Below are 27,744 nucleotides of genomic sequence, written 5' to 3'. Positions count from 1 at the left end.
CCATGTCTTACCGTGGTAGGAGAGGCAGAGATTGACCAATCAAAATCTGACCAATCAAAATCTAACAAATGAAATTCTGACCATGCGGTGCGTTACTCTGCCTTTTCTCCCATCTACATCCTTGGAGGACGGACGTTGTTTCAAAGTTTGTTATTTACCTCCTGCCGCCCCGCCTCCGCCATTTGTTTGTTGTTTAAATTTATGTTTTAGCGTTTTCAGACCCATTTTCATGATTTTTCTGTTAAATCTAAGTGGTAATTACTGTAAATTTGGATTATCTCCCTTTACAAAATTGGTTTTATTTCTCATCTTGATATCTTGTTTCTGCTAAAAATTATATGTCATTATTAATAATACTTTTGAGAATTTCAAACGTTTTCAGACCCATTTTCATGATTTTTCTGTTAAATCTAAGTGGTAATTACTGTAAATTTGGATTATCTCCCTTTACAAAATTGGTTTTATTTCTCATCTTGATATCTTGTGTCTGCTAAAAATTATATGTCATTATTAATAATACTTTTGAGAATTTCAAACAAATTATTAAACGTCACAAAGGTGGCAACACACGACAAACTGTTTTACAGACTTTTTACTCATTGAAGGAGGATAAGATAAGGTGTTCTAGCTTTGAAAGGATTATGGAAAGAAATTAACCAGTTGATGGGTAACCGGGGTATCAAAATACTTATTGCATTAAAATAAATACTGTATTTGCAATATAAACATACATTGTACATGAACAATGTACATCCCATTTTGATGTCATGTTGATTCAATATTCCATATCTGTACAACATCACGTTTGTAAATCTAACCAATATGAAGTAATGAAATGCAATGTAGATATATCAACCAGCAGTATATGTTTTATCCACAGTCAATTTAGGCCCAAGCTCTCTTTGATATGAATTTTAAAATGGTAAGAATGGGCCATGTGCTACGTCTTCTGATCAGAGTTGTCTTTCTTGTTAAATCGTAATGATGAATTATATCCTTCACGGTTTCTAGCTATCTCTATTGCCAGGAACTGAAGCCGAACCACTGAAATGTCAAATTATCAACATTACTAAAATACACTCTTTTTTTTTGTTTTACATTCATTACATTTGGAAACAGGTTGGGAACCATTGGAATATAGAAGAAATAGAGCAAAACTAATAACTATGTATAAAATGCACAATAATTTAGTACCTAATTATTTACAAAACTTAGCACCTGATACAAGAGGCAATATTTCAGGATACACTACCCGGAATTCTTTAAATTATTCTTTGCAAAAATACATATTAGAACTATATAATAAATCATTTATTCCCGATACTGTTAGAAAGTGGAATTCCCTTAGTCTTAAAACAAGGGAGGCAACTTCTATCAAAATTTTAAAAAACTTTCTACTATAGTAATGTAAAACCTCCAAAATATTTTTCTTATGGAATTAGTTTTTTGAACATAATTCACACAAGATTAAGACATAATTGTATTTTAAAATCTGACTTATATCGCTGTAATATAATAACCAGTCCTAATTGTTCTTGTGGACTACCAGAAGATGCATATCATATGTTCTTTGTTTGTAAATATATGTAAAAGCAAGAAATTCCTTAATGAATAAGCTATTGTCATTTAATTATTTACATGTTATAGATGTGCATTTAATGCTATGGGGCGATGATTCTCTTACTATTGAACAAAATGCTGAACTTTTCAGGACTATTCAAACTTTCTTAAATGAATGTGGTCGTTTTTCAAAATAAGTTTACTTTTTTTCCATAATATTTCAAATTATATCTGTACATCTAAAGAATATATATATATATTTGCCTTTCTAAAGCTACGATGTATACAATGTGTGTATTAGACCATATGTATATATGTTTGTTTTTTTTACTTTCAAGTTGGCAATTTTACAAAATGTTGTATTAGGAGAGGACTATCTAAGTTACTGAACTTGTGTCCGATCCTTATGACTTTGTTCAATAAAATATGTTCAATTCAATTCAATTCTAAGTACTTAAAGTGTAAATAACAACACTATAAAATCCAGGCTGCAAGATCACAAACTATGAAAAATACAAGTCAAAATTTAGTAAATGCAAATGCCACATTGATTTCCAGCTAGTTAGTGCAATTATACGTATTCTCATATTCAAGCAAGTTTGCATGTTTGGTTTAAGTAAAAGTATTCGTTACTAGTGCAAATCTGGCAGTGCGCATTGCGCATATCTAGATGCATGATCCCATATAGAGTAAGGTGAATGAAGTGCTTAACATTATATGGGAATGGATCTACTCCAAGAACATTAACCTGCTCGTTCATCTGGAAAATACAGGTCAAATCTATCATCAGATATCGAGTCAAGTTTAATATGGTCTATCAGGAGATGCATCATCGATGCAAGTCTAGTCTGAGTAGGGCTAAAACTCATTTACCTGCAAATGTAGGTCAGATCCAGCATCTAAGCAGATCAAATAGTGTACACCCCTACAATGTATGTTATGCATTAAATTTAAACTTAAATTTTCATTCATAAAGAAAATGTACACGAACACATTTCCAGTATCTAAATAAAGTCTGGAAATGTTCATTCATGGACGCATCAAAATTGCAAGATTGATTCAGGTAGGGTATAAAGTTTTCTGGGTATCGGTTAATTGCTGTAAAATATTTGGCATGTTCACTAATTCGGAAAATGTAGATCAGATCCAGCATCCGTAGCAAGTCCGGTATTGTCTATCACTAGAGACATCGATATCATTCATGTACGTGAGTTTCCTTCAGATAGGCTTACGATAACCTGGGTGAAGAACTGCTTCTAAAAAGGTCTTCAAAATACCACAAAATGAAATTATTTGCTTTTTCAAACATCTGGATAGCTGTATACTTCATACAAACTTACTATTACATGCAGTTTTGTCTTTTGTTAAATCCCACACAACAGTATATAAACGATGCATCGATCGCAATGCACTTGTCAATGTGATGTCATCTCGCAAAAATGATGCAGTTTTTACACAGTGAGAAGCTGATCAAGTCATAATGTGTACAATGAAAAATGTCTTTTGTTCTCAATTCTACCACGATTATTGTAAACATGAAAGGATATGCAATGTAGTACATATCACTTTTTCTACAAGCAACAAACACTTACCCAGAATGCTGTTCTCTTCCGTATAGTCCTTAGTACAATCTAACCTTAGTAATGTACCATAGTTAAAATCTTCTACTCTCTTTTCAAAGGAGTTGATAAATGGACGCCATTTCTAAAGTAATAAAAGTATAAAAAAAATCTATTATAAATAATTTCAGAAAATATAACAATCCCCAGAAATTATTCTGAAAAAAAAAGATCTCGCATCAGAGTGGAATAAGGCATCAATCCATGCAGCATGATATTTTCTATCATATTATCTACTGCCCAAGAGTTTTTAATTGTCAAACTGTGTTTTATAGCTAATCCTTTCATCGCCAGTATTGGTACACAGAATAACAAACATGGTCATTTGGGTATATTCAAAATCAATGGAAAAATTTTTTTTGTTTTTTTGTTTTTTTGTTATGCCATATTTACAGCAGATTTTACTTAATTTTAGAATTTTTTATCCGTATCAAATCTTTACATTACTTCATATATACACTTGATATATAATTAATCAGAATATTTATGCCCCTGTCATGAAATAACATATGAGAAGATAGTGGTAACCTTTGTTTTTCATAATTGTCCTTACATCAAAGAAATAATATACCGGTAGTTTCCAACATGGACATTTTTGCAGAGTTTTTAAAATATCTTATAATAATTATATATGTTTTCTCCTTTGCTTGGAAATAATGAGCTGATTTATGGTATATTTCTTGATATCGATGACAAATAGATCAATTGTATTGAACCAGGTTTACTGTTAATAATATATTTTACTTAAATGCACTGTTTTCTGGACTTGAAACCCATTTTTGCATTGGCATGTTTTTTTTTTTATAATGAAGACTTTGATATATGTAAACCCTGTTCACATCAGGCAGTGTTTTTTTTTAGTGGGAGAGGGTGGGGAAAGAAGGGAAAATTGTAAATATTCCTGAAAAAAATGCTGGAAAAATCATTTTTCAAAATATATATGTGTACATCATAAGATGATACAGACTACAGTGTATTAATTAGTCTGACCGAAAAAAAATACAATTTTAAAATATGTTTATTCAGCATAATCTGTCATATGAGTGACTGAATGTGATTACCGGTACTGTAAACATATTACATTTGGCTTTGTATTCTTTTTCACGCTTTTCGCGGAAAGACACTTCCGCTAAATCAAGTACACTGCTAAATGACTTGCACATTTACAGGTATGCATGAAAAAGAACATTAAGAAATGTACTAAATCAAATCTACGCTATCTTGTTAATAAAGTGCCACGCCACATCATGATACGCCCGTCAAAAAATTACAGTTATAATGTATCTTAAACAGTTAAAAGTCATGTCAACCTTGATATTAAGATTTCAATAATTTTTACACACCTTAAAAAATTTGTTTATCCATCTCCTGTGGTGTAGGCATTAATTATAACAAATATTGCATCATTCATAGATTTCTATACTGGTTTTGTTAGACCTTGCCAAATGCCTATCATATTAAACAATATCAACTTAGTCTTAACAACTTAATCTATACCTAATTAATTTTGGAAATAAAAGGCTGGCCATCAGATATAAACTGACCAACAGTTCTGCTGTCTAATTCCCGAAGGATACAGATAAGACCATGCTCTGAAGAAATGAAAGAGACATGCAGCTAGCCTTCCTATATTGAACACATTAATTAATCTTTAACTGGATGCTTGTCTACTCATTACTCCCAAAATATTATTGGATCTGCACTATCTACCATAAAAAATTTTTAAAACATATAAAACATCAATGATTTCTTTTTTTTTTTAGATTTAATGTCAGACAGTTAATTGTTAATATGCAATTCACATGGACATGCAAATTCCACCCCTACCCCCATAAAATCAATTTTTAAGTTCATAATATTATGTAATATCAAAATAGTTTAATATGCAATATCAAATTTGTTTTAATTACTTCTCATCAAATTCATTTTAAAACTTCGGCTTGCCAACAAGAGCTATTTTTAATCCAACAGGCTTACCCATTTGGCCCAATACTCAAGGGATATAGATAGCACCGATGCTCTTACAGCCACTCCTCACACTAAACTCATTAATTTCTCTCTCTAATTTGACATGCAATTTTCTGTTATCAAAATTCTTCTTGACCAGTGCTTAATAATTAGACTCATGGGAGTGGTGGAATTTCTCTAACATACATTATATTTGTTATAGATTGCTGTCAAGTATACTGTATGCTAAAAAAATAAGTATTTTCTCGATTTAACATTTTTCTAATAAGGATATGAAAATAAATAGTAATAAGACACGTTTTTTTTTAATTTCTCTAAAATTAAAAGTCACAGTGACCTTGAAATAGGTCGTGACACACCTTCTACCTAAAATGCATAAACTGGCCAAGTTTGATGATTCTAAGTCTAATAGTTTTCTAGTTATGGACTGGACAGGATTTTTCCATATTTGGCTATAACTTTTTAATTATAGGTCAGAGCGACCTACTTTTTGTGCGCGACACACCTTCTACCCTAGATGTATCAGTTGACAAAGTTTGATAACTCTAGGCCTTATAGTATTAAAGTTATGAGCCGGACACGAGAAAAGCTAACAGACGGACGGATGGACAGCTAGATAGACGGACACGAAGCCTATAACATAATATAAATAAAGTGCCACGCCACAGCATGATACGCCCGTCAAAAAATTACAATTATCTTAAACAATTAAAAGTGCAAGAAAATCATGTCAACCTTGATTTTAGATTTCCATGATTTTTCAACTCCTTAAAAAATTTGTTTATCCATCTCCTGTGGTGTAGGCATTAATTATAACATATATTGCATCATTCATAGATTTCTATACTGGTTGTGTTAGACCTTGCCAAATGCCTATCATATTAAACAATGTCAAATTAGTCTTAACAACCTAATCTTTACCTAATTAATTTTGAAAATAAAAGGTTGGCCATCAAATATAAAATGACCAACAGTTCTTCTGTCTAATTCCCAAAGGATACACTGTCAGTTAAGATAATGCTCTGAAGAAATGATTGAGACAGCTATAGCCTTGCTACATTGAACAATTGAACACATTAATTAATCTTTAACTGGATGCTTGTCTACTCATTACTCCCAAGAGATTATTGGATCTGCACTATCTACCATAAAGCATTTTTAAAACATATAAAACCTCAATGATTTTTTTTTTGTTAGATTTAATGGCAGACAGGTTTTAATATGCAATTCATATGGACATGCTGATTCCACCCCACCCCCATAAAATTAGTTTTTTAAAGTTCATAATATTATGTAATATCAAAATAGTTTATTATGCAAAATCAAATTAGTTTTATTTACTTCTCATCAAATTCATTTTAAAACTTATGCTAGCCAACTAGAGCTATTTTTAATTCAACAGGATTACCCATTTGGCCCAATACTCAAGGGATATAGATAGCACCGATGCTCTTCCTCACACTAAACTCATTAATTTCTCTCTCTAATTTGACATGCAATTTTCTGTTATCAAAATTCTTCTTGACCAGTGCTTGATAATTAAACTCATGGGAGTGGTGGAATTTCTTTATTTGTTATAGATTGCTGTCAAGTATATGCTAAAAAAAATAAGTATTTTCTTGATTTAACATTTTTCTAATAAGGATAGTGCAATACTTTTACATTTTTTGGAGTGTGTAAATGAAGAGAAAAAAAGTCTTTTTTTTTTTTAAATTTCACTTTAATTAAAGGTCACAGTGACCTTCAAACAGGTCGCGACACACCCTCTACCTAAGATGCATCAAGTGGCCAAGTTTGATGATTCTAAGTCTAATAGTTTTCTAGTTATGGACCGGACAGGATTTTTCCATATTTGGCTGTAACTTTTTAATTATAGGTCAGAGCGACCTACTTTTTGTGCGCGACACACCTTCTACCCATGATGTATCAGCTGACAAAGTTTGATAACTCTAGGCCTTATAGTATTCAAGTTATGAGCCGGACACGAGAAAAGCTAACAGACGGACGGACGGACAGACGGACAGACAGACGGACATGAAGCCTATAACATAATACGTCCCGTCTTAAGACGGGCGTATAAAAATCAATTTCCGTCATGCAAATATCGTACACGCCAAATAAAATACATTTACAGTAATTTGGATTAATTTAATTTGCATTTTTTTAACCTTGTATTATTTACTGTTAATAAAATATTTCATGCAAATTCATATGTACAGGGCATGAGGTTTTACTCATGACTTATACCCCCTCCCTTTAAAAAAAGGTTACTGCCCTCTACAGACCTTTCGTTTAATGTCCACTTCAATGTTTTTTTTTTCTCATATAGAGATGCCAATACTTGCCTATGGAGGACTATAAAAATCCCTTACTGAGTGCAGAGAAAAGATAAAAATTTTAACCCTTTCACTGGTACATGGCGACATCTCATCTGAGAGAAAAATTCTGGAATAGGACGCAAAATAACATTTTATTTGGGATGCACTGTTTTAGTTGAAGATTCAACCTAGCAATGAAATGCCCAGTAAAACAACTGCTGCCATCAAGAAGTATTTCAATGAAAATAACAATAAGACATCAGAATTGACAAAAAGGCATTTATTTCTCTTTTTAACTTCAAAAGTAGATATCTAAGCCTCCTTCACTCTGTAAATGTTTCCTTCATTTTTCTTTGGGAATCCAGCTGCCTAATTACTCTACTTTTTAAAATTTTATATCACACAATACACACAAAAAGAGAGTTAAACTCTGTTTCCAAAATATCTTTAAATTTCATAGGAATCCTACACTGAACATTTAATACTGCAGTACAATACTGGAAAATAACAAAATCATTTATTAAACAAGAGGCCCACGGGCCTTATAGGTCACCTGAGTATTGTGTAACAACTTTCAAACAATTAACATTTGTTCGTGTTTTAAACCAGAGGCCATGAAATTCACAATTTTGAAAGAGGCACCATTGCTTATCACAATTATAAACTTAGCATGCTTACTCTATTTACTTAATACCCAAAGGTTGATCAGAGTAACAAAGAGAAAATGCATTTCCACCAGTTTTGCACCTCACCCCAAAGGAACCACTGACCCTGGGGCCACATAATTCAAAATTTTGCAAATTTAATCATGAAATGGTTGATTAATATCAAAGAGCGGATTTCAAAGCATTAATTTATTTTCAGACTATATACCCCCCCCCCCCCCGACCCAGGGAGACACCTTTCTTCGTCAGAAATATATATACTTGGATCATTGGCATAAAACCCAGGAGCAAAGGAAAAGATTTTCAAAGAATTAATGTATTTTCACTATAGAACCAATAAAGCCCCCTCCCCCCAACACCAGAATCCTGACCCTGGGGCCATAAAATTCACAATTTTAGAAGAGACACTCTTGCACATCATAACTTTGTGTTTAGTTAGTTTATCTAATACTCAGAAGCAGAGAAGATAATTTTGAAAGAATACATGCATTTTCACTATATCATCAATAGAGCCCCACCCTAACACCAGAACCCCTGACCCTGGGGTCATAAAATTCACAATACTGGAAGAGGCACTCTTGCTCATCATAACTATGTCCTTAGTTAGTTTATTCAACACCCAGAAGCAGATTTTCAAAGAATAAATGCATTTTCAATATATAATCAATAGAGCCCTGCCCTAACACCAGAACCCCTGACCCTGGGGCCATAAAATTCACAATTTTGGAAGAGGCACTCTTGCTCATCATAACTTTGTACTTAGTTAGTTTATTTAATACCCAGGAGCAGAGAAGAACATTTTCAAAGAAATAATTCATTTTCACTATATAATCTATATAGCCCCTCCATAGCACTAGAACCCCTGGCCCTGGGGCCATAAAATTCACAATTTTGGAAGAGGCACTCTTGCTCATCATAAATATGTGCTTACTTAGTTAACTTAATACCCAGAAGTGGAGAAGATTTTCAAAGAACAAATGCATTTTCACTATATAATCAATAGAGCCCCGCCCTAACACCTGAGAACCCCTGACCCTGGGGCCATAAAATTCACAATTTTGGAAGAGGCACTCTTGCTCATTATAACTATGTACTTAGTTAGTTTATTTAATACCCAGGAGCAGAGAAGATGATTATTAAAGAAATAATGCATTTTCACTATATAATCTATATAACCTCGCCCTAGCACTAGAACCCCGACCCTGGAGCCATGAATTTTACAATTTTGGTAGAGGACTTAATGCTCAATACAGTCATGCCATCAGTTTGCTTGCTTGATATCCAGGAGTACAGGAGAAACTTTTTAAAGATTGCAATAATTTTAGAGGTTTTGGCCCCACCCCCCAGGCCCCAGGGGGCCAGAGACCATGAAATTCACAATTTATGTTCCCCTTCAACCATAGATGCTGTATACCAAATTTGGTTGAAATTGATTCAGTGGTTTCAGAGAAGAAGCTGAAAATGTTCAAATGTTAACACACGACGGACGACGCACAACGATGGATGAAAACGGATAGCAATAGGTCACCTGAGTTACTCAGGTGACCTAAAAATGTATTAATCTAGAAATGACTGCATAACATAATTATTATTTTACAAATGATGTACAATTTAGCTATGATTATGAATAGCCTTACATTCTATACCAGATTAGTGTTTAAATATAATGAACAATTGATGACATGCCTTTGCCAATTATTAGGTCTTTCCACCTTTCTGTGGAAAGACCTATTGATTTCCTTCTGTTTCTTTTTTTCCTTTTTCTTATTATTTTTTATTATTTTTCCGCCGTGTGATTTTGAGTTTCAAGATTTATCGTAAAGATTTTCAATTCATAAGAATGTACTCCGTAAAAGATTTTCGCAGTTGACCCTGCGTATATAAACTATGACCCCTTTCGGAGTTATTACCCCTTTCGCAAAAAAGCTTGTTATCGCTACTCCTCCGAAACCATAAACCGTAGAGAAATGAAACCTTCACTAATGTCTTCGACTAATTTAGTAGACACTTCATTGATTTATTTCGAAAGTATTTATTGACCCCTTCAATAAGTTATTGCCCCTGGAAGTTTTAGAATTTTACAAATAATTAAAAATTTTCAAAACGAGAAGACTTAGAGACATGGGACCAAATGCATAAGATTCATTGACCTTTGGTCTTGAAATTTATGGAAAGGTCAAAGGTCAAGGTCATTCCAAAACTGAGAAATTTAGCTCTTTTTATATCTCTTTTGTCTTTTAACATATACTTAATGTCTATGCATCATTAATATGTACTTTTAAAACTGTTTCAAAGATTTTATTCTTGTCCCCTAACATGAACCCATTTAAAAGTTATTGCCCCTTGTGCGAAAAACCTTGTTATTGCTACTCCTCCGAAACTTTAGACCGTAGAGACACCAAACCTTCACTAATGTCTTAAGGGTCCTTAGACCTAACTTCACTGTATAAGTGCAAAAGAATCTGATGACCCCTTATATGAGTTATTGCCCTTTAACTTCTTTATACTTACTATTAAACCTTGTATCTTGAAAACTATAAATGGTAGAAGCATGGGGCCAACTGCATTGTGACCCATGACCTTTGACCTTAAATATTTTGTCAAGGTCAAAGGTCAAGGTCATTGCAAAAATGAGAAATTAAGCTCTTTTTATATATCCTTTGTCTTTTAACATATGCAATCAGTCTTTGCATCATTAATATGTACACTTAAAACTATTTCAAAGATTTCATTCTTGTTCCCCAAGATAGACTCTATCAAAAATTATTGCGCCTTATGCGAAAAACATTGTTATCACTATTACTTCAAAACTGTAGACCGTAGAGGCATGAAACCTTCACTTATGTCTTAAGGGTCTTTAGGCACACCTTCATTGTATAAGTACTATAGGATCTAATGACCCCTTATATGAGTTATTGCCCTTTAACTTCTTTATACTTACTATTAAACCTTATATCTTGAAAACTATAAATGGTAGAAGCATGGGGTTAATTGCAATGTGTCCTTTGACCTTTGACCTTGAATATTTTGTCAAGGTCAAAGGTAAAGGTCATTTCAAAAAAAAAAAATTTTTTTTTTACATTTTCATTTTTTTTTTCAAGCCATTTCCCTTAAAATTAAATTTAGAAAGTAAAATATAAAACTATAAGAAATTTAAAAAGGTGGAAAGACCTCTTATTGTTCTATGAACAATAAGTCTCCTAGTTGTAATTGTGTTTGTGCCAATAAATATTTGCATTTGTATTTGTAACTTATCATTATAGGATTAATATAAATTTACAGGAAGTAATCAAAATTAAATTACATTTAGCAAATTAACAGTAAAAATAGTTAAAAATAACAATGATGAACCTAGATACCTTGATATATCAACTGTATTATTAAAATTCTTATTTATTTGAATTATGTGAATTTGAATTACAAGCAAATACATATATGTAGATAGTACAGATAAAAATTCTGAGTAAACACAAAATTTAATGATTGAACCCATTGATGCTTTCACAACATATGTTACGATTCCATAGGATGATTCATCACAATTCAAGTAAATTACACTGTGTATTGAAACACTTTGACAACTCCTTCATAATATCCCACCCACAGTGTAGACTTGTACAGTGATAATCTGGTTGGATGGTTCACTTCACTCTCTGTCAGTAAGAACTTCAGGAATTCCCCGTCAGGACTCAGTAGATGGATCTGTTTGTTGTCAGTGTCAGTAACAAGGATGTGACAAAGGGAGTCACACACTACATCACCTGGTTTAAAGTCCTCTGTCAGGTTCTGTCCACGGTAGAAAGACTTCGTATGACCAGAGGGAGACATAATCACTAGTTCACCTGTAGTGGGACTTGTACGGTTCACAACACAGATATCACTGTTACTGTTCTGTGTGACTCTGCCTGGCAATGTAAACAGTCTGGTCTGACCATCCTCCTTGTACTCATACTCATGGATAACGTCACCTGTCACTGTGATATGTCTCACCAGACGTCTGCTGTGTGACTCTAATTTGTAATCATCTGATTCCTTGTCTATGAAGGTGACCAGTAGTCCAACATCCACTGACTGACAGATTCCTGCTGGTACCAGTGGGCCTGTGCTGATGATTGTGGAGACAGATCCTGATGGTGACAGACAACTGATAAAATTGTTACTAAAATCAGTGAAATAAACATCACCGCTATCACTAACACACATGTCATTTGAAAAGATATCATATTTATGTTTTTTCTCACCGTCTTTGTTTACTTGTTCAATGTAAGTTGACCTATTATCTCCTATGTAACAATGATCTTCACACAAAGCCTCCAATAAATGTATTATGTTATCTCCATATTTAAATGAATTTGTTTCAGTCAAACTGATATCATCTAAATCCAGAGTTTTTCCTATCATATTCTCCATCACCTCATCATTGATTTCTCCTTTAACGTATCTCAATGAATAATTAAAATTGTTAAAATTAACAGCCTGACCAGACAATATTTTTTTCAGTTCTCTGTGATTGTCAATGAAGCCGTAATCTGACATTGTGCAGTTGTTATCCTCCATAAACTTTACCATCTCTCCTATTTCTTTCTTCTTTTTGTTTAGCTTAAACTTAACTTCATTCAACTTTTTATTTTTCTCCTCGAAATTATCTCTCAATCTTCGTTCATTATTTTTCCTTATTTCTGTTAACCTGGACATTATCTCATCAACATGCTTCTGTAGCTTTTTAATCTCAGCATCACACAGTCTTTTATTTTCTGTGATCTGTTGTGACATTTTTTCCATCTTTTCATTCATCCCAGGCAGATCCTCTTCCTTGATCTTTGTCAGAAATTTAAGCAGACCCCTCCTTTTTTGGGTAGCTGCCGTGGATATAGTGCTCCACTCATGTTCCTTATGATCCGTTTTGGCACATTTACCACAAATGAATTCATCACAATCCTCACATAACATATCAATAGGTAGATCATGGGTTTTACACATTTCAATATGCTCTTGAGGAGAGCCAAGTGGATATTTGGGATTTCTGGCCGCCATGTTTGTTGAATGTTGCCTACCTTTGACCTAGATTTGAGGTTAAGGTAGCTATGCACTGTGAAGTGATTTGGACTTTAAACTGAGATATCATATTACATGATATGCATAGTGAACAAACAGGTGTATCTAAACAAATCATTATATAAAGAGGTAGCTTTAAACTAGGTGTACTTGTGTGTCACTAAAATAAATTTAAAAAATATATCTAATGTTTCAGGGGTTAAAGGGTTTTTTTGACAAATTTTGGCAAATAATGCCACTAAACTGTGTACTAGCTTACAAGTAAGACCCTTAGAGACAACAATAAAAATTAAAAAAAAAAAAAAAAAAAAAAAGAGGTCCATGGGCCACAACACTTACAAGAGTCAATATAATTCTGCTGTTCTTCATCAACAAAAGGATTTTCCCCCTATCAAATATTTGTATGTATCTTACAAATATTATCATTCAGAAATAAGAGGCCCATGGATTACAATTGCTCACCCAGAATACTTCTGTACTTCATCAGCAGGTTTTCTCCTAAGGCTCAAGTGAGCTTTTCTGACCAAAATTTGTCCATTGTCTGACGTTGTTGTCGTCATAAATTTTTCACATTTTCATCTTCTTCTCAAGAACCACTTGGCCAATTTCAACCAAACTTGCCACAAAGTATCATTGGGTGTAGGGGATTCAAGATTATTAAAATGAAGGGCCAAGCCCTCTTCCAAGGGGAAATAATTATGAATTAATGAAAAATTGATGGCATCTTTTAAAAATCTTCTTCTCTAGAACCATTGGGCCAGGAAAAATGGAACTCATGTGGAAGCATCCTCAGGTAGCGTAAATTCAAGTTTATTCAAATCAAGACCCCCAGGGGTAGGGCAGGGCCACAATGGTTGATCAAAATTTTACATAGGAATATATAGGAATTTTTTTTTAAAAATCTCCTTATTCTCCAGAACCATCAGACCAGGAAACTCATGTGGAAACACCCTCAGGTAGTACGTGTAGATTCAAGTTTGTTCAAATCATGACCCCCTGGGTAGGGCGGGGCCACAATGGCTGATCAGTTTTACGTAGTAATATATAGGAAATTTTTTTTTTAAATCTTCTTCTCCAGAACCATTGGACCAGGAAAGATGAAACTCATGTGGAAGTATCCTTAGGTAGTGTAGGTTTGTTCAAATCATGACCCCTGGGGGTAGGTCAGGGCCACAATGGCTGATCAAATTTTAACACAGGAATATATAGGAAATTTTTTTTTTAACAAATCTTCTCCAGAACCATTGGACCAGGAAAGTTGAAACTCATGTGGAAGTATCATTAGGTAGTGTAGATTCAAGTCTGTTCAAATCATGACCCCCGGGGGTAGGGCGGGGCCACAATGGCTGATCAAAGTTTTACATGGGAATATATAGGAAAAATCTTTAAAAATCTTTTTCTCAAGGTCAGCAAAGCTATTATTGGTGATATTAATATGGTATCATTCTCACTAATAGAGTTAATTTTCAAGTTTGTTCATATTATAACCCCTGTGACTAGGGTTGGGCCATAATGTACAATCAAATCTTTACATAGAAATATATAGGAAAAATCTTTAAAACTCTTCTTCTCAAGTATGGCAAAATTATACATGTATGCTTTATTGATATAGTGACATTCTCAAGTAGCAATAAATTCACACACACACCCCACCCCCAACAAGTAAACTTTTCAATACTGAGCTGATTTTTGTTTTTTGACTAGCCAATGTGCTCAGGTGAGCGATGTGGCCCATGGGCCTCTTATTAAAACTTACATACTTGCATACTTTGACCCCACTCTACCCCGACGGAGGGGTGGAGTTTCAAGATTTGAAAAGACTTTAGACTACACACAGTCCTTAGTTTAGTAATGGATAAGAGATGACCATGTAAAGTAAAAGAATAATAAGAAGAGGCAAAAGTGACCAAGTTCAGGGTTGCAACAAACCTTCAATTCATCATTTCGTAATTCTATGGTCAAAACAATGACATTGTAGCAAATACAATTCATTGTGGAGTCAAAATGCTGACTGACAATTTTCATATTAATTATGTTAAGGCCAAGCTTAAAAAATTCTTTGTTTGCAGTTGCCGACCTATAATATTTAGACTGGGTAGGTAGGCAGGCATTCTTTCTTTTTATGCGCCTGGATCGAAAGATCGGGGCGTATATTGTTTTTGTTCTGTCTGTCTGTCTGTCAGTTTGTTTGTCTGCAAACCTTAACCTTCACCATAACTTTAGAAGCATGAAAGAAAGACATTTCATATTTGGTATGCATACCCCACTAATTAAGCTCTTTCAAATGACACTAAGTTCAGTAACTTTATGACCTTGACTCTGTCCTATGTGCTAAAAATACTTTTTGTCTACAAACCTTAACCTTCGCCATTATTTTTTAACCATAAATGAGAGAGACTTCATATGTGGTGGGCAAACTCCACTAATGTAGCTCTCTCAAATGACACCAAGGTGAATGCCCTTGTGACCTTGAGCATGACCTTTATGCTAAAAATAGCTTTTTTGTCTATAAACTTTAACCTTCGCCATACCTTTTGAACCACGAAAGATAGACTTCATATTTGGTATGCAAACTCCGCTAATAATGGTCTTTTAAATGACACTAAGGTCAATGACCTCGTGACCTTGACTGTTGCATATATGCTAAAAATGCATTTTTGAACCTTCACCATAATTATTATACCATGAGAGATAGAGACTTCATATTTGTTATGCATACGCCACATATCAAGTTCTTTAAAATGACACCAAGGTCATTGACCTTGTAACCTTGACTGTAACCTGTGTGTTCACAATAGATTTTTCGTACATTCACAATAACTTCTGAACCATAAGAGATAGAGACTTCATATCTGGTGAGCATACTCCACTTATCAAGTTCTTTCAAATGACACCAAGTTCAATGACCCTGTGACCTTGGCTGTCACCTATATGCTAAAAGTAGCCTTTCCGAATTTTGTTGCCGCTGTGCGCATAGTGTTCCACAAGTACATCTTGTTTTAAACTGTTTTCATATTTTGTGTTGGATAACAAATAGTAGATCTTTTCATAGGCCACCTAAACATGATTATGTTCCACTCTTGTTATAAACCACTGATTGATAAAAACAAAAGTCAAAAATTCCAAATAAAACAGTTGCAATATCCTGAAAATTAAAAAAATATATATATTACAAAATGGCTAAAAAAAGTTTGGGTCGGTTGCATTTTCAGTGGGTCAGTAGGCAACTGCAAACAAATAAATTTTTATTTTAGGCCTAATTGGTAGTCCATTTTTTACACACTGAATACTTGATATCGCGATTATTCAACTTTGCAGAACTCTTTCGCGATGGAGGTAGGAAACGTCTTGAATGGGAACAAATGTGCTATTGAATACAATGCAAGATCGGTCATTGTAGAGTTTATAAGGACAGATAAGTAAAGAATCCTGGTGGAATACCTTCCTTAAATATTGCTGAGTCAGCCTAATAAATTTTCGAGATGAGCTATTCCTAAAAATGTTACGTTTTTACAGATATTTTTAACGAAGCGGTCTCTTCTCATTAGATTTTCATTGAAAATCGTCACATTTTAGAGCTGTTAAAATATTATAAACTTTCCTCATTTGACAATCTACTATTTGGACTCCAGTTGTTGGCAATACATTGTACTTTCAGCATTAAATTGTTCGAATCATTTGATTGTTACTACTGTAAACAATGTCATGTGTCCCCAAAATCTAGAGCTTTCTCGACTCCCCCACAAAAGAGCGGTAGTAAGTTAGATAACTTCAAGGTACTCGCGATATTACGTATTGACGATAGATTTTTCCTTTATTTCCTGATCATGGCAAGGAACACAGAGAGGGTTGGCAGGGGATGCTTACTCCTCCATGGCATCTGATCCTGCCTGGCTGCCTCTGATGTTTTTGAGGTCCATGTTTTGTCTGCTGCTATTTTGTATTGTTTTATGGACTTTTGAGCTTAAATACTGTTTACTCTCCATATATTTCATTCATTCCATTTTTTAAATTATCATATTATAGCATATCTATATTATATAATTCATTAAATCCAAAATGTGTTGTAAAATATAAAAAAAACATATCAGATTTTTTTTTTTAAATATTACGATATTTCTTCATACATATCAAATATGTGTATCATCCTCACACAGAATCCATATTCATATTTATTTTCTCAGTATATCATCCCAGCCCTACACCAGAACGGAGATTTTGGAAGGGGAGTTTGAATGAACTAGAATACATTCAAATTTCTTAAGACTATTTATGGCCTTAAAAGATCTTCAACTGAATGTTGATTTATTGTGGCATCCACCTTACCCCCCCCCCTCCCCACCTCAGGGGGACATGATTTGAATAATCTTTAATTTAAATGCTTCTGTATTATGATAATATGCTCCAATAACTTTAAATGAGATAAAGATGGTATAGAGCTCATCACAACTTTGTGTAGATGAACTTAAAACTAGAGCTGGGACAAACAATTTTCATTATGAAGTACAAGCTTATTTTTTTATTTTGTTAAAAAGATAAGCCTGAACATTTTAACACTGCCAAGTACTTAGTGTTTGAAATAACCGACTGCCCTTGACCCACAAATTTTGTCACGGACGAACAGATTTGTACATATTGACGCTTAATGGCTGGACTTGTAAAAAATTTTCCATAAATCAAAATTGATAAAATGTTCTCAAATCATCTAATATTACTGGTTGCAAAGTGTAACAAGCAAACAGGTAAAATTCATCTTGCAGCCTATAGGAAATAGTGAGCTGATCCCCTTCACATAATTGCTAAAATGAACTAATCAAATTTATTTTTTTCAGGCCAGTACAGGGCGGACAACTTTAACTAGCAATCAGCCCTGCATGTCTAGCTAATTTTACAGCGAGATTCAAAGACTGGTACTTGCCTCTTTTGCCTCTGGACTCTTGAGGTCTTCCTCTCGTATGACATCAATTTTAAAATCGGGAAACTCTTTTCTAAACTCTGTATAAATCTCATCATCTATCTGTGTTAACTTCAGAACTGTTGGATCCACAGAGCTTATTAGCTGTAATGGTGGACAGAGGATAGAATACTAATACAATAGCTCCTTTATAAGTTACCAACAAAAATTATTTTATTACAGAACTTTTTTCATTTGAATTAAATAAATATTCTTTTAGTAGGTACTGTATTTATTTAAAATGAATGCTGGTTCTCAAAAGCTGAGCAAATTTAGTAAGGCCATCTTTAAAATAATGTTTGCTTGCCCTCTCCCAATTCAGTGCAAAATTATTGGGTCGCGGTAGGTACAATGTAGGTGGGAAAAAAATTTTCCAGAAAAATTCAACATATTTGTTGATGGGATAAGAGGAATACAAAGAAAAATTATATAGACTATAGTGTCCTGGAATGTAAAAAAAAAAGTTTTGAGTCAGGCCATTTTTAGTCAGTAGATCAGGAGAGGGCAATCAAACATTTTTATAAGGATGGCCATAATTTGTCTCTGCTCATTTACAGTAGAATTTTGAATCACAAGACCAATACTGATTTGAGAACAATTAGTTTTTTTTTATCAGTCCGTACAGTTGTGTGAAAAAATGGTTCATATTTTTTGTGTGTTGTTTTTTATTTTAAAAATATAGATACAGAAATAAAATTTATACGAAGACAAGGTAATTTCTAAATATCCACAGAACTACATGTATAGCTCTCTAATTGAGAAAATTTAGACAGTCAAACCACAGAGCTCCAAACCAAGGCCTTGTAGAAATCTTCGATTTACTTACATTGAAATATGTTTCAGCATGGTGGTATGACTTCATAGCCCATTTCAACTCCAGGTCTGGCTGTAAGAAGAAAAATCAAGAAAATCAATAAATTACATGTTGGCTTTTTATTTTAAAATAGATAACAAACTGTACTTACTCAGTTTGGTAGGATATGAACATTGTTGCTTGTTTGTTTGTTTGTTTAAAATTCCTTTCAAAAACTGAAGTGAAGGGCTGGAAATGGAGACCTATACTCAGCAATCAGGGCCTTTCAGCAGTGAGGGAGCTTTTCCATGCCAGCATCTACTGTACATAGAGACCCCGTTTTTTAGAAAGGATCCCATGAAGAAAGGGTCAAGTCCTAAATACTCCATTACTCTGATCAATGCTCTATTAATGGCAACTATTAACATTGCCTTTATCAACATGACTTCATTTATAAACATCATCTGTTCTATAAGAATTTACCAAGATCTTATGATACGCAAAAAGAGGCCTATGGTAACAACACTCACCTGAGTAACTTTGTTCTTTAGAAGATTTTCTCAGATTGCTTCCCCTTTCTTCCCAATAAAAATTTTGTCCCCACATTTAGACCCATCCTAGCTAAAAGGGACCATTACTTAGCCAAGCCTGAATCCACACAGACAGGTGCTTTCAATATCAATGTCATGAACAAACATACTTTTGTTGTTCTACTGTATAGTAGTATTTTTCACCCCCTGTTTAATGCTGCTTATGCATTATGTAAATTTTGAATCCTGATTTTAGACAGATGGACACTAGACAATGGGTGATCAGAAATGCTCACATGAGCTTACAGATCAGTACCTAACAATAGGAAATAACCTTAAGACATAAGAAACACAGAGCAGAGAATTTTGTCTTACATTGTTGATGTACTTTGATGCATCGTTGGTTAACTGTGATCCAACATTGGCCAGCTCACCAGCAGTCTGTAATCAAATAAAACAAACAGGATTATAAGATTGATCAGATTTTAATATATTGTACATTTACATAGCTGTAGTCAAAGCAAACCTGAGCCAGGGTAGAGCAGAGGACACTTTGTTACATACTGTACATAATGCGGCAAATTGTCATTGCCAGTTGATATTTAAGGACACAGGCAAGGTACCTTACCTACTAATAAATTTTCAAGATATTCTTAATTCAAGATTATAGTGCCATCAGATAATCATAGACAAAAAATCAGCATGCATAACCCAGGGATTTTGGAAGATATCAAATTATGAAAATTTTTGCATTATTCAAAGAAATATATACAAAAATTATGAAACACATATTGCAGATTTTTTCCATCAAAAATGTTTTAGAAGAGGTGATGTATTTATTGAAGGTATCACAACACGTGTATCTATCATACACGTGTTTACCTAGTGTTGTTTTAAATAGATACTCGATCAGATTGGTTAATGTATTTTTAGAATACCTGTCCTACAGGTATTCTATTAAAGCACGCACGCTTTACCGCGAGTTGAAGTTTAACGCCATTCGAAGGCTCTCTCTCAATCAGTGCAGTTAGACATTCAAGATAAGTTTTTCTCCATGGATAATGAGGAAGATATTCTCATGACTGATGAGACAACGAGAGAGATTCCTAAGCTACCAGATAACGCACAGTCCACGTCTACTTCATTCGCTATGACAGACGCAGTCAAATTATTGTCTACAGCTATATCCACCCAATTTCAACAATTATCTGAAAAGCTGCAGGAAGACAGTAAATCTTCAGCTCAGGAACTTTCTAAGAAGCTCAAGAACAGCATAGCTGGGAAGTTAAAATATGAAGGAAACAAGGTTCAGTATTTGTTTAATGAAGAATTGTTAGAGGAACTTGATAAACTCAAAGATTTATCCACTCATAATGACAAAGTTGTTAAACAAATCAATGAAAAACTTAAAACCAGGCAAAAGTATATCAGAATTGCAGATGGTTCCCCAGCTGGGTGGAAGACAGTACAAGAGTACCAATGTAATGATATTGCCGACGACTCGGATGACGAGAAAAAGATTAGGAGCGCGGAGAACATAGCCCTCAGAAACAACAGACAGATTAAAAAGCCTCGTTTCCAACCTTATGGCAACCCTGTCCCTTCTGCTGCTGCTGGTTCTGCTGCTCAGCTTTCCGCACTCGCATTGCAACAGGCAAACACAGTACAACAAGCAAATTTATTCAGCAGCCCTTTCGCTTCAGTAGCAGACGGACACCACAGCCCAGCGACGTCTGCTACAAGTGTTTCCAGACTGGGCATTGGAAAACAGGATGTCCCCTCAACAGTCAATACACCAGCAGCGCAGGCTCCAATATTAAGTCAAATTGATGATAAGTATATACTATCTGTAGATATGTTTGATCAGTTAACTGATAATGAGATAATGATTGAACATTGCAAGTTTTTATCAATACAAGATTCAAATGAGTCTTATAAAGGAGTGAAAAATAGTTTGCACAATCATTATGATTTCTGGGAAAAGATGGGTGCATTTGATGATATTTTGAGAATTATAAAAACTGGATATAATATTCCTTTTGCAGCTAATCCACCTAGAATTCATTTGAAGAATAACAAATCTGCTCTTCAGAATTTTTCCTTTGTTTCAGAAAGCATAGAAGATCTGATTCAAACAGGTTGCATTATACAGGTACCATTCAGACCATTTGTAGTGAGCCCATTGAGCATTGCAGAAAACAGAGAAAAGAAGCGTTTGATTTTAGATCTAAGTGTTTTAAATTCATACTTGAAAAAAGAAAAAGTAAAGTTTGAAGATTATAAAGTGGCTTTACAATATTTCAAGAAAAATTGCTTCTGTATTAAGTTTGACTTGAAATCAGGTTACCACCATATAGATATTTGTAAGGAATGCCAAACATTTTTGGGTTTTCAGTGGAAAGATAATTATTACTGTTTTACAGTTCTTCCGTTTGGTTTGTCTACAGCCCCATATATATTTATAACAAAATGTTTACGGGCTATGGTGAAGTATTGGAGTACTAACAATATAAAGATTGTTCTTTATTTAGATGACCGTATAGCCATGTCGGAGTCATTCGAAGAGTGTCAGAGAATTTCAAGTTTTATGAAGTCATCCTTAAAAGAGGCAGGATTTTTAATCAATTTTGAAAAATCGATTTTCAGCCCAGTGCAAGACTTGGAATGGTTAGGTATCAGATGGAATTCAGTAGCATTTGAAATTTCTATTCCAGAAAGAAGAATTCAAGACATCGAGACTAACATTGCTCAATTTCTTTCAGATTTACCCAAGGTTTCGGCTAGGGCATTGGCCAGAGTTGTGGGGAAAATAACGTCATTACATTCAGTTATGGGTAACGTTTGTAGGTTAATGACAAGATATTGCTACATGGAAATTGTTCTCAAAACATCATGGGATGGTATACTTTATTTTAAGTTTGCTATTAACACGATGAAAGAATTGAAATTTTGGTTACAAAACATCCGAAATTATAATGAAAGAAAACTTAAGATTACACAAAGAGAAAGTACATTGGTGTATTCAGATGCTAGCGCAGTAGGCGCTGGGGCATATACAGTGGGCGTAGATGAGCAGTTTTTCCACCAGGTGTGGAACGAACATGAAATGAATAAAAGTTCAACATGGAGAGAGATGAAGGCAATAGAATTAGCTTTGATTTCATTTGATGAAATGTTGTTTAAAAAATGTATCAAATGGTTTACAGATAACCAGAGCTGTGTCCATATTTTACAGTCAGGTAGTATGAAGACAGAATTGCAAGAAATAGCTTTTAACATATTTTCATTTTGCAGGAAGCATAGCATTTCTATCGATATCCAGTGGATCCCTAGAGACAAAAATCAAAAAGCCAATTACTTAAGTAAACTTGTCGACTATGAAGACTGGGGTGTGTCTCATGATTTTTTTGAATTTATTGATTCTTTATACGGTCCACATACTATTGATAGATTCGCTAGTGCAAAGAACAATAAATTGTCTAGATTTAATTCACTTTTCTGGAACCCAGGGACAGAAGCTGTCGATTCTTTTACGCAAAACTGGACCTTAGAGAATAATTGGCTGGTTCCGCCTATTTTCTTAGTTATAAAAACTATAAAGTATCTTGTCAGTAGCAAAGCTGTAGGGACATTATTTGTACCTAAGTGGAAATCAGCTTCCTTTTGGCCTTACATATATAAAGACAAAGTTGATACTTATGAATATGTTGCAGATGTATTAGAGTTCAAAGATGTGTCTGGAATATATGTACAAGGTCAGAACAAAAACACAGTTTTTGGTTCGAACAAGTTTTTATCTCCAGTATTAGTAATTAGACTGGATGCTAGTATGTTGTAATGTATATAATTTGTAAATACATGTTATTATGCTGTTTGATTGGTAGAAGTGTATTGTGATATGTGCATTGCAGTTGATGATGGCCCTGGTGCACATATAGGCATTAGTGAACCTGGTACAGAGGTATTGCAGATGTTAAAAAAAAAAAAAAAAAATAGGCCCTGGTACATATTGTACTGCAGATGATGGACTAAAGTTGTATGAAAATTTAAAAATTGAGGTCCTGGTACTATATTGTACTGCAGATGTTGAAATAACGTTTTTCTGAGTTCTTTATAGACAAACAGAAGTCATACAAGTCGTGTATTGCAGAGATTTGGCCCTGGTACGCGTAATATTGATTTGATTGTATTGACAAAATATTTTAATTTGTTATCTATTTTGTACGTTTTGCAGAAATATTTAAGGTCGGTAGGGGGACATCTTTGTCCAACAGTGCTCAGGACCCATCACTCTTGGAACTCGCCGAGTCCTTACCCAACTACTGCCTAAAATCAAAAGCTGAAAATACAACAAAGAAATATAGGTATGCCTTCAACAATTTTTCCAAGTGGTGCAAGACATTTACACCGAATATTAATTCTTTACCAGGTACTGATGTTCATGTAGCAATATATTTAACATATCTTGCAAAAACTTTTAAGTCCTCTTCAAAGATAGAGGAGGCTACTTATGCTATTACATGGGCCCATCAATTGTCGGGATTACCCAATCCTTGTGACTCTGACTTAGTTAAGGTTTGTAAAAGAAGGTTGTATAAGAGAACACAGTCAACCTGTAAAAAAGAAAGAACCAGTTTCTGCAGATATTTTGTCTGCTGTTGTTGAAAAATTTGGGAGAAATGATGCATCATTATATGAACTGCGCACTTGTTGTACTTTTCTTTTAGGATATGCGGGTTTTTTACCTTTTTCTGAAATTGTTAATATTAGAAGGTCACATCTTACTTTTCATGAATCTCACCTAAATTTGTTCATTGCAAAGAGTAAAACAGATGTGTATAAGCAAGGTACTTCTCTGTGTATATCACGCACAAACTGTAATACCTGTTCAGTTAATATGTTACTCAGGTATCTTCTTTTATCAGGTATATCAGAGGCGTCAGAGGAGTTTATTTTTAGACAAGTTACTTATTGTAAAACAAATAACTCCTACAAGTTAAGGAAAAGTAATCAGCCTTTGTCATACACAAGAGTTAGGGAGTTAGTTTCATATACATTAGACAGTTTAGGTCTAGATTCTAAAAGATACGGAGTACACAGTTTGAGGTCGGGTGGTGCTACTGCCGCAGCTGCAGCAGAGGTCAGTGATCGTCTTTTTAAGAAACATGGGAGGTGGAAATCGGATAATGCTAAGGACGGTTATGTACACGAAAACTTACAATCAAAACTTTCTGTTACAAAAAAGTTGGGTTTATAATATTTCTCTTCTCTTTCTTTATTGTCGAAACTGCACTTACGAGAGCGCTTCTGTATCTATATACGTGTTGTTATTTATTTTATAAATTATTTATGTTCGTTTGAGTGGAAACGAATAAAAACATAAATGTATTTATTGAAGGTATCACAACACGTGTTTAGTGTTGTTTAAAATAGATACTTGATCGGATTGGTTAATGTATTTTTAGAATACCTGTCCTACAGGTATTCTATTAAAGCACGCACGCTTTACCTTGAGTTCAAGTTTAACGCCATTCGAAGGCTCTCAAACAGTGCAGTCAGACATTCACCCGCCCACCCGCCCTCACAAATATTTTGGTTTTTTATTAATTATACGTTTTTGTTTTGTAGATTTAAGAGTTGCAGAGGAGTAAAGTTGTTTTTGTAATATATTCATAATTAAACTGCACTTACAAGAGCGCTTCTGTATCTATATACGTGTTGTTATTTATTTCATAAATTATCTATGTTCGTTTGAGTGGAAACGAATAAGAACATAATACAAATTCATATATAGGCATTATTGATAAAAGTATTGCACACGGTGAGTGAGGTCCTTTATTTAGTGTAACTCTTCAACTTCAGGGAAGAGCCCAATAAAGTTCAAACTATGTTGCCTTTGACCTTAATTTCATTACAAAATATGAATGCTCTAGTTAGACCATCAATTTTGGTGTCTTAGCATACTTAGTGGTTGCATCTTCTTTAGAATGCCTTTCATTGAAATATGCACTTGAGTGACTTTAACCTATTAGACTCTGTTATGGACACACAACTTACATTACTTGATATCACAGTTTAGACCATAGTGATCAAATACCTCAGAGACCACAGGAACCCATCATGACTCAATTATCATTTTGTGGAAGCTTATACGTATCAGTCACGTTATATTTTTCAGGTTGGCCACACACCGCCAAATGGTCATTAAACCCCCGTTTGGTGGTCAATCGCCCATATCAGCGTCTTTTTTACCTACCAAATGGTGGTCTTTTTTATTAAAATTCAATTTTTATTACGGTAAAATAAAGCAAAAGCACATTTACTTAGGCATTGGGGAATTTTAATTAACATATTCATCACACATTTAATAAAATTTAGTCAATTTTCCATGTAGAATTTCTGTGGAACTTTGTAAAAACGAAACCAACAGCTGTTCGTGACGGCTGAACTATTAACTCAAACAATACGAAAAATTATTTTGTTGTGTATAGTTCGGTAAAAAATATATTTAAACAAGAGGTGTTAGTCTAGAGAAGTAACTTTTCAAACGATCTTTCGATCTGTTTCTAAATAAATCTTTATAAAATCCCGTTAAACACGAGCTCCTCGTATCTTATTCGTATGGTGGGCACTTATTGCTATAATATTCATTTCTACTATTTGAATGTAACATTTATTCTTTATTTTCTTTTAGGATGACGTTACGATTTCTGTGTGACCCTTTGTGGTTTAGTATGCATATCTATGTTGTACCTATATTTATTAAATATTTTTGAATAAAAGATTTACAAAGTGACATTTGCAATTATTCCTGTTTTTATTCCAAGATTATGGTTTTCGAGCATTTATTTTATCATGAATTCACTGCATATTGCATTTTTATAAAGAATAAAGCCATTGCATACGAAATAAATGAAATAAAAGCTAATTCTTACCCTTCCTCTTATTTTACTTTTTGAAAATTAATACTTATGGGCCTCCGTAGTTAATTCAGTCTTTTGACCCAAGTTTGGAAAAGATCGTCATTTTTAATTGGTTTAGGTAATTGATCGACTGCCTGGATGACAGAAATATGAAGTGATAAACACGACTGATAGGCACAACTACGCGCGAGATGGAGGGAATTTTTCTTTTTAAGTTAAAACAGAGAAATGTTACACTTGTTTACATAGGTGACGATTTTGTCAAATATTTGAATGACACAGTGCAAAAAAGTCCGCGTTGAAATTCTGATTTTTTTCATTCAGAGTTTAGATAAATATCTCTATTTTATTCCCTGTGAGTTGAAATTATGCGCCATTTCACGTCATTCCATAGAACTGAACATAATGATTTTTCTCTTCCATTTGGTAGGTAATAAAGACGCCGATATGGGCGATTGACCACCAAATGGGGGTTAAATGACCATTTGGCAGTGTGTGCCCAACCTGTTTTTCAAAGTTGGTAATTCTAACTGTAACATGTTGGGCACACACCATCAAATGGTCATTACCCTAGTTTGGTGGTCAATCTTCCATAGCGACATCGTTTTTACGTACCAAATGGTGGTCTTTTTTTTCAAATCCAATTTTTATTAGAATGGAACAATTCTTTTCTCTGTCATTTAATAGGTAAACACATGTACAGTGGAGCCTCATTTATCCGGACAGTTTGGTTCCTAGTCAATTTGTCCGGATATGTAAAGTGTCCGGATATCTGAATTACCAGTTAAATAAGACAAAATAACTTTTGAAAATTCTGTTCCGATGAAAAATCGTCCGGAAACTGAAGCATCCGGATATCTGGCGTCCGGATATCTGAAGGTCCACTGTAGTAGGGGTGGTCAAATAGATAAATAAGTTATAACTAGCTCCTGTGATTTATTTACTATGACACTGTGTACTCGGTATGGGACTGATGATGTGCCTCTGCCAGAGATGTGCTGTTGTTTTTTATTTTTTTTAATGTTTTTTTTTTTGGGGGGGGATCTTCCATTGATTTTATTTCTCTAAATCTCTTGAATTTTTCTATCTTTATCCAATGAAGATAAGAAGTGAAGAGGTCTCAACATGAGTTTTATCGACAATGCGCCCATTACCCTTGAGATTAAGACTACAGTAGACAATAAAAATAATTACTTACAAAATTTGCGAGGTTTGCCATGTTTTTCTTAAAGATCAGTGTGAATTTAGATTTTTCTTAACTAATGTGTATTTCAGCTCTTTAGAAGAGTTTCAAAGATTAAGATGCAAGAAACGTGTAATTTCTAAACCAAATCCGGTCCGAGAAACGGGTTAATTGAA

The 27,744-nt window shown here is 34.0% G+C and overlaps 1 protein-coding gene and 1 pseudogene across 1 annotated transcript; one reads left to right on the top strand and one right to left on the bottom strand.

The window, feature by feature from the left end:
* Positions 1-707: 707 nt before the first annotated feature.
* LOC134232768 (protein PBDC1-like) lies at positions 708-27,710 on the bottom strand. The gene is made up of 6 exons (XM_062714748.1): positions 27,584-27,710; positions 19,838-19,903; positions 18,966-19,025; positions 18,104-18,244; positions 3,153-3,264; positions 708-1,044 (listed from the first exon to the last, which is right to left on the bottom strand). Exons 1-6 carry the CDS (start codon positions 27,602-27,604, stop codon positions 941-943), a joined length of 504 nt encoding a protein of 167 aa, XP_062570732.1. The 5' UTR covers positions 27,605-27,710; the 3' UTR covers positions 708-940.
* LOC134232769 (uncharacterized) lies at positions 20,517-21,292 on the top strand (annotated as a pseudogene).
* Positions 27,711-27,744: the final 34 nt, after the last annotated feature.

The sequence above is a fragment of the Saccostrea cucullata genome, unplaced genomic scaffold (genome assembly GCF_032062105.1).
Source record: "Saccostrea cucullata isolate Sc308-1 unplaced genomic scaffold, CSIRO_AGI_Scuc_v1 ctg4397, whole genome shotgun sequence".
In the NCBI taxonomy this organism is placed as follows: Eukaryota; Metazoa; Mollusca; class Bivalvia; order Ostreida; family Ostreidae; genus Saccostrea; species Saccostrea cuccullata.
This window is presented reverse-complemented; position numbering and strand designations above follow the sequence as displayed.

Bases quoted from the DNA above. Each gene is read 5' to 3' on its own strand.
- LOC134232768 (XM_062714748.1), bottom strand. From the start codon at position 27,604: ATGGCAAACCTCGCAAATTTT. The intron at 19,904-27,583 runs GTAAGTAATTAT...ATTTGATTACAG, and splicing joins TGGCAAACCTCGCAAATTTT to ACTGCTGGTGAGCTGGCCAA. The intron at 3,265-18,103 runs GCAAGTACCAGT...TTATTACTTTAG, and splicing joins AGAGTCCAGAGGCAAAAGAG to AAATGGCGTCCATTTATCAA.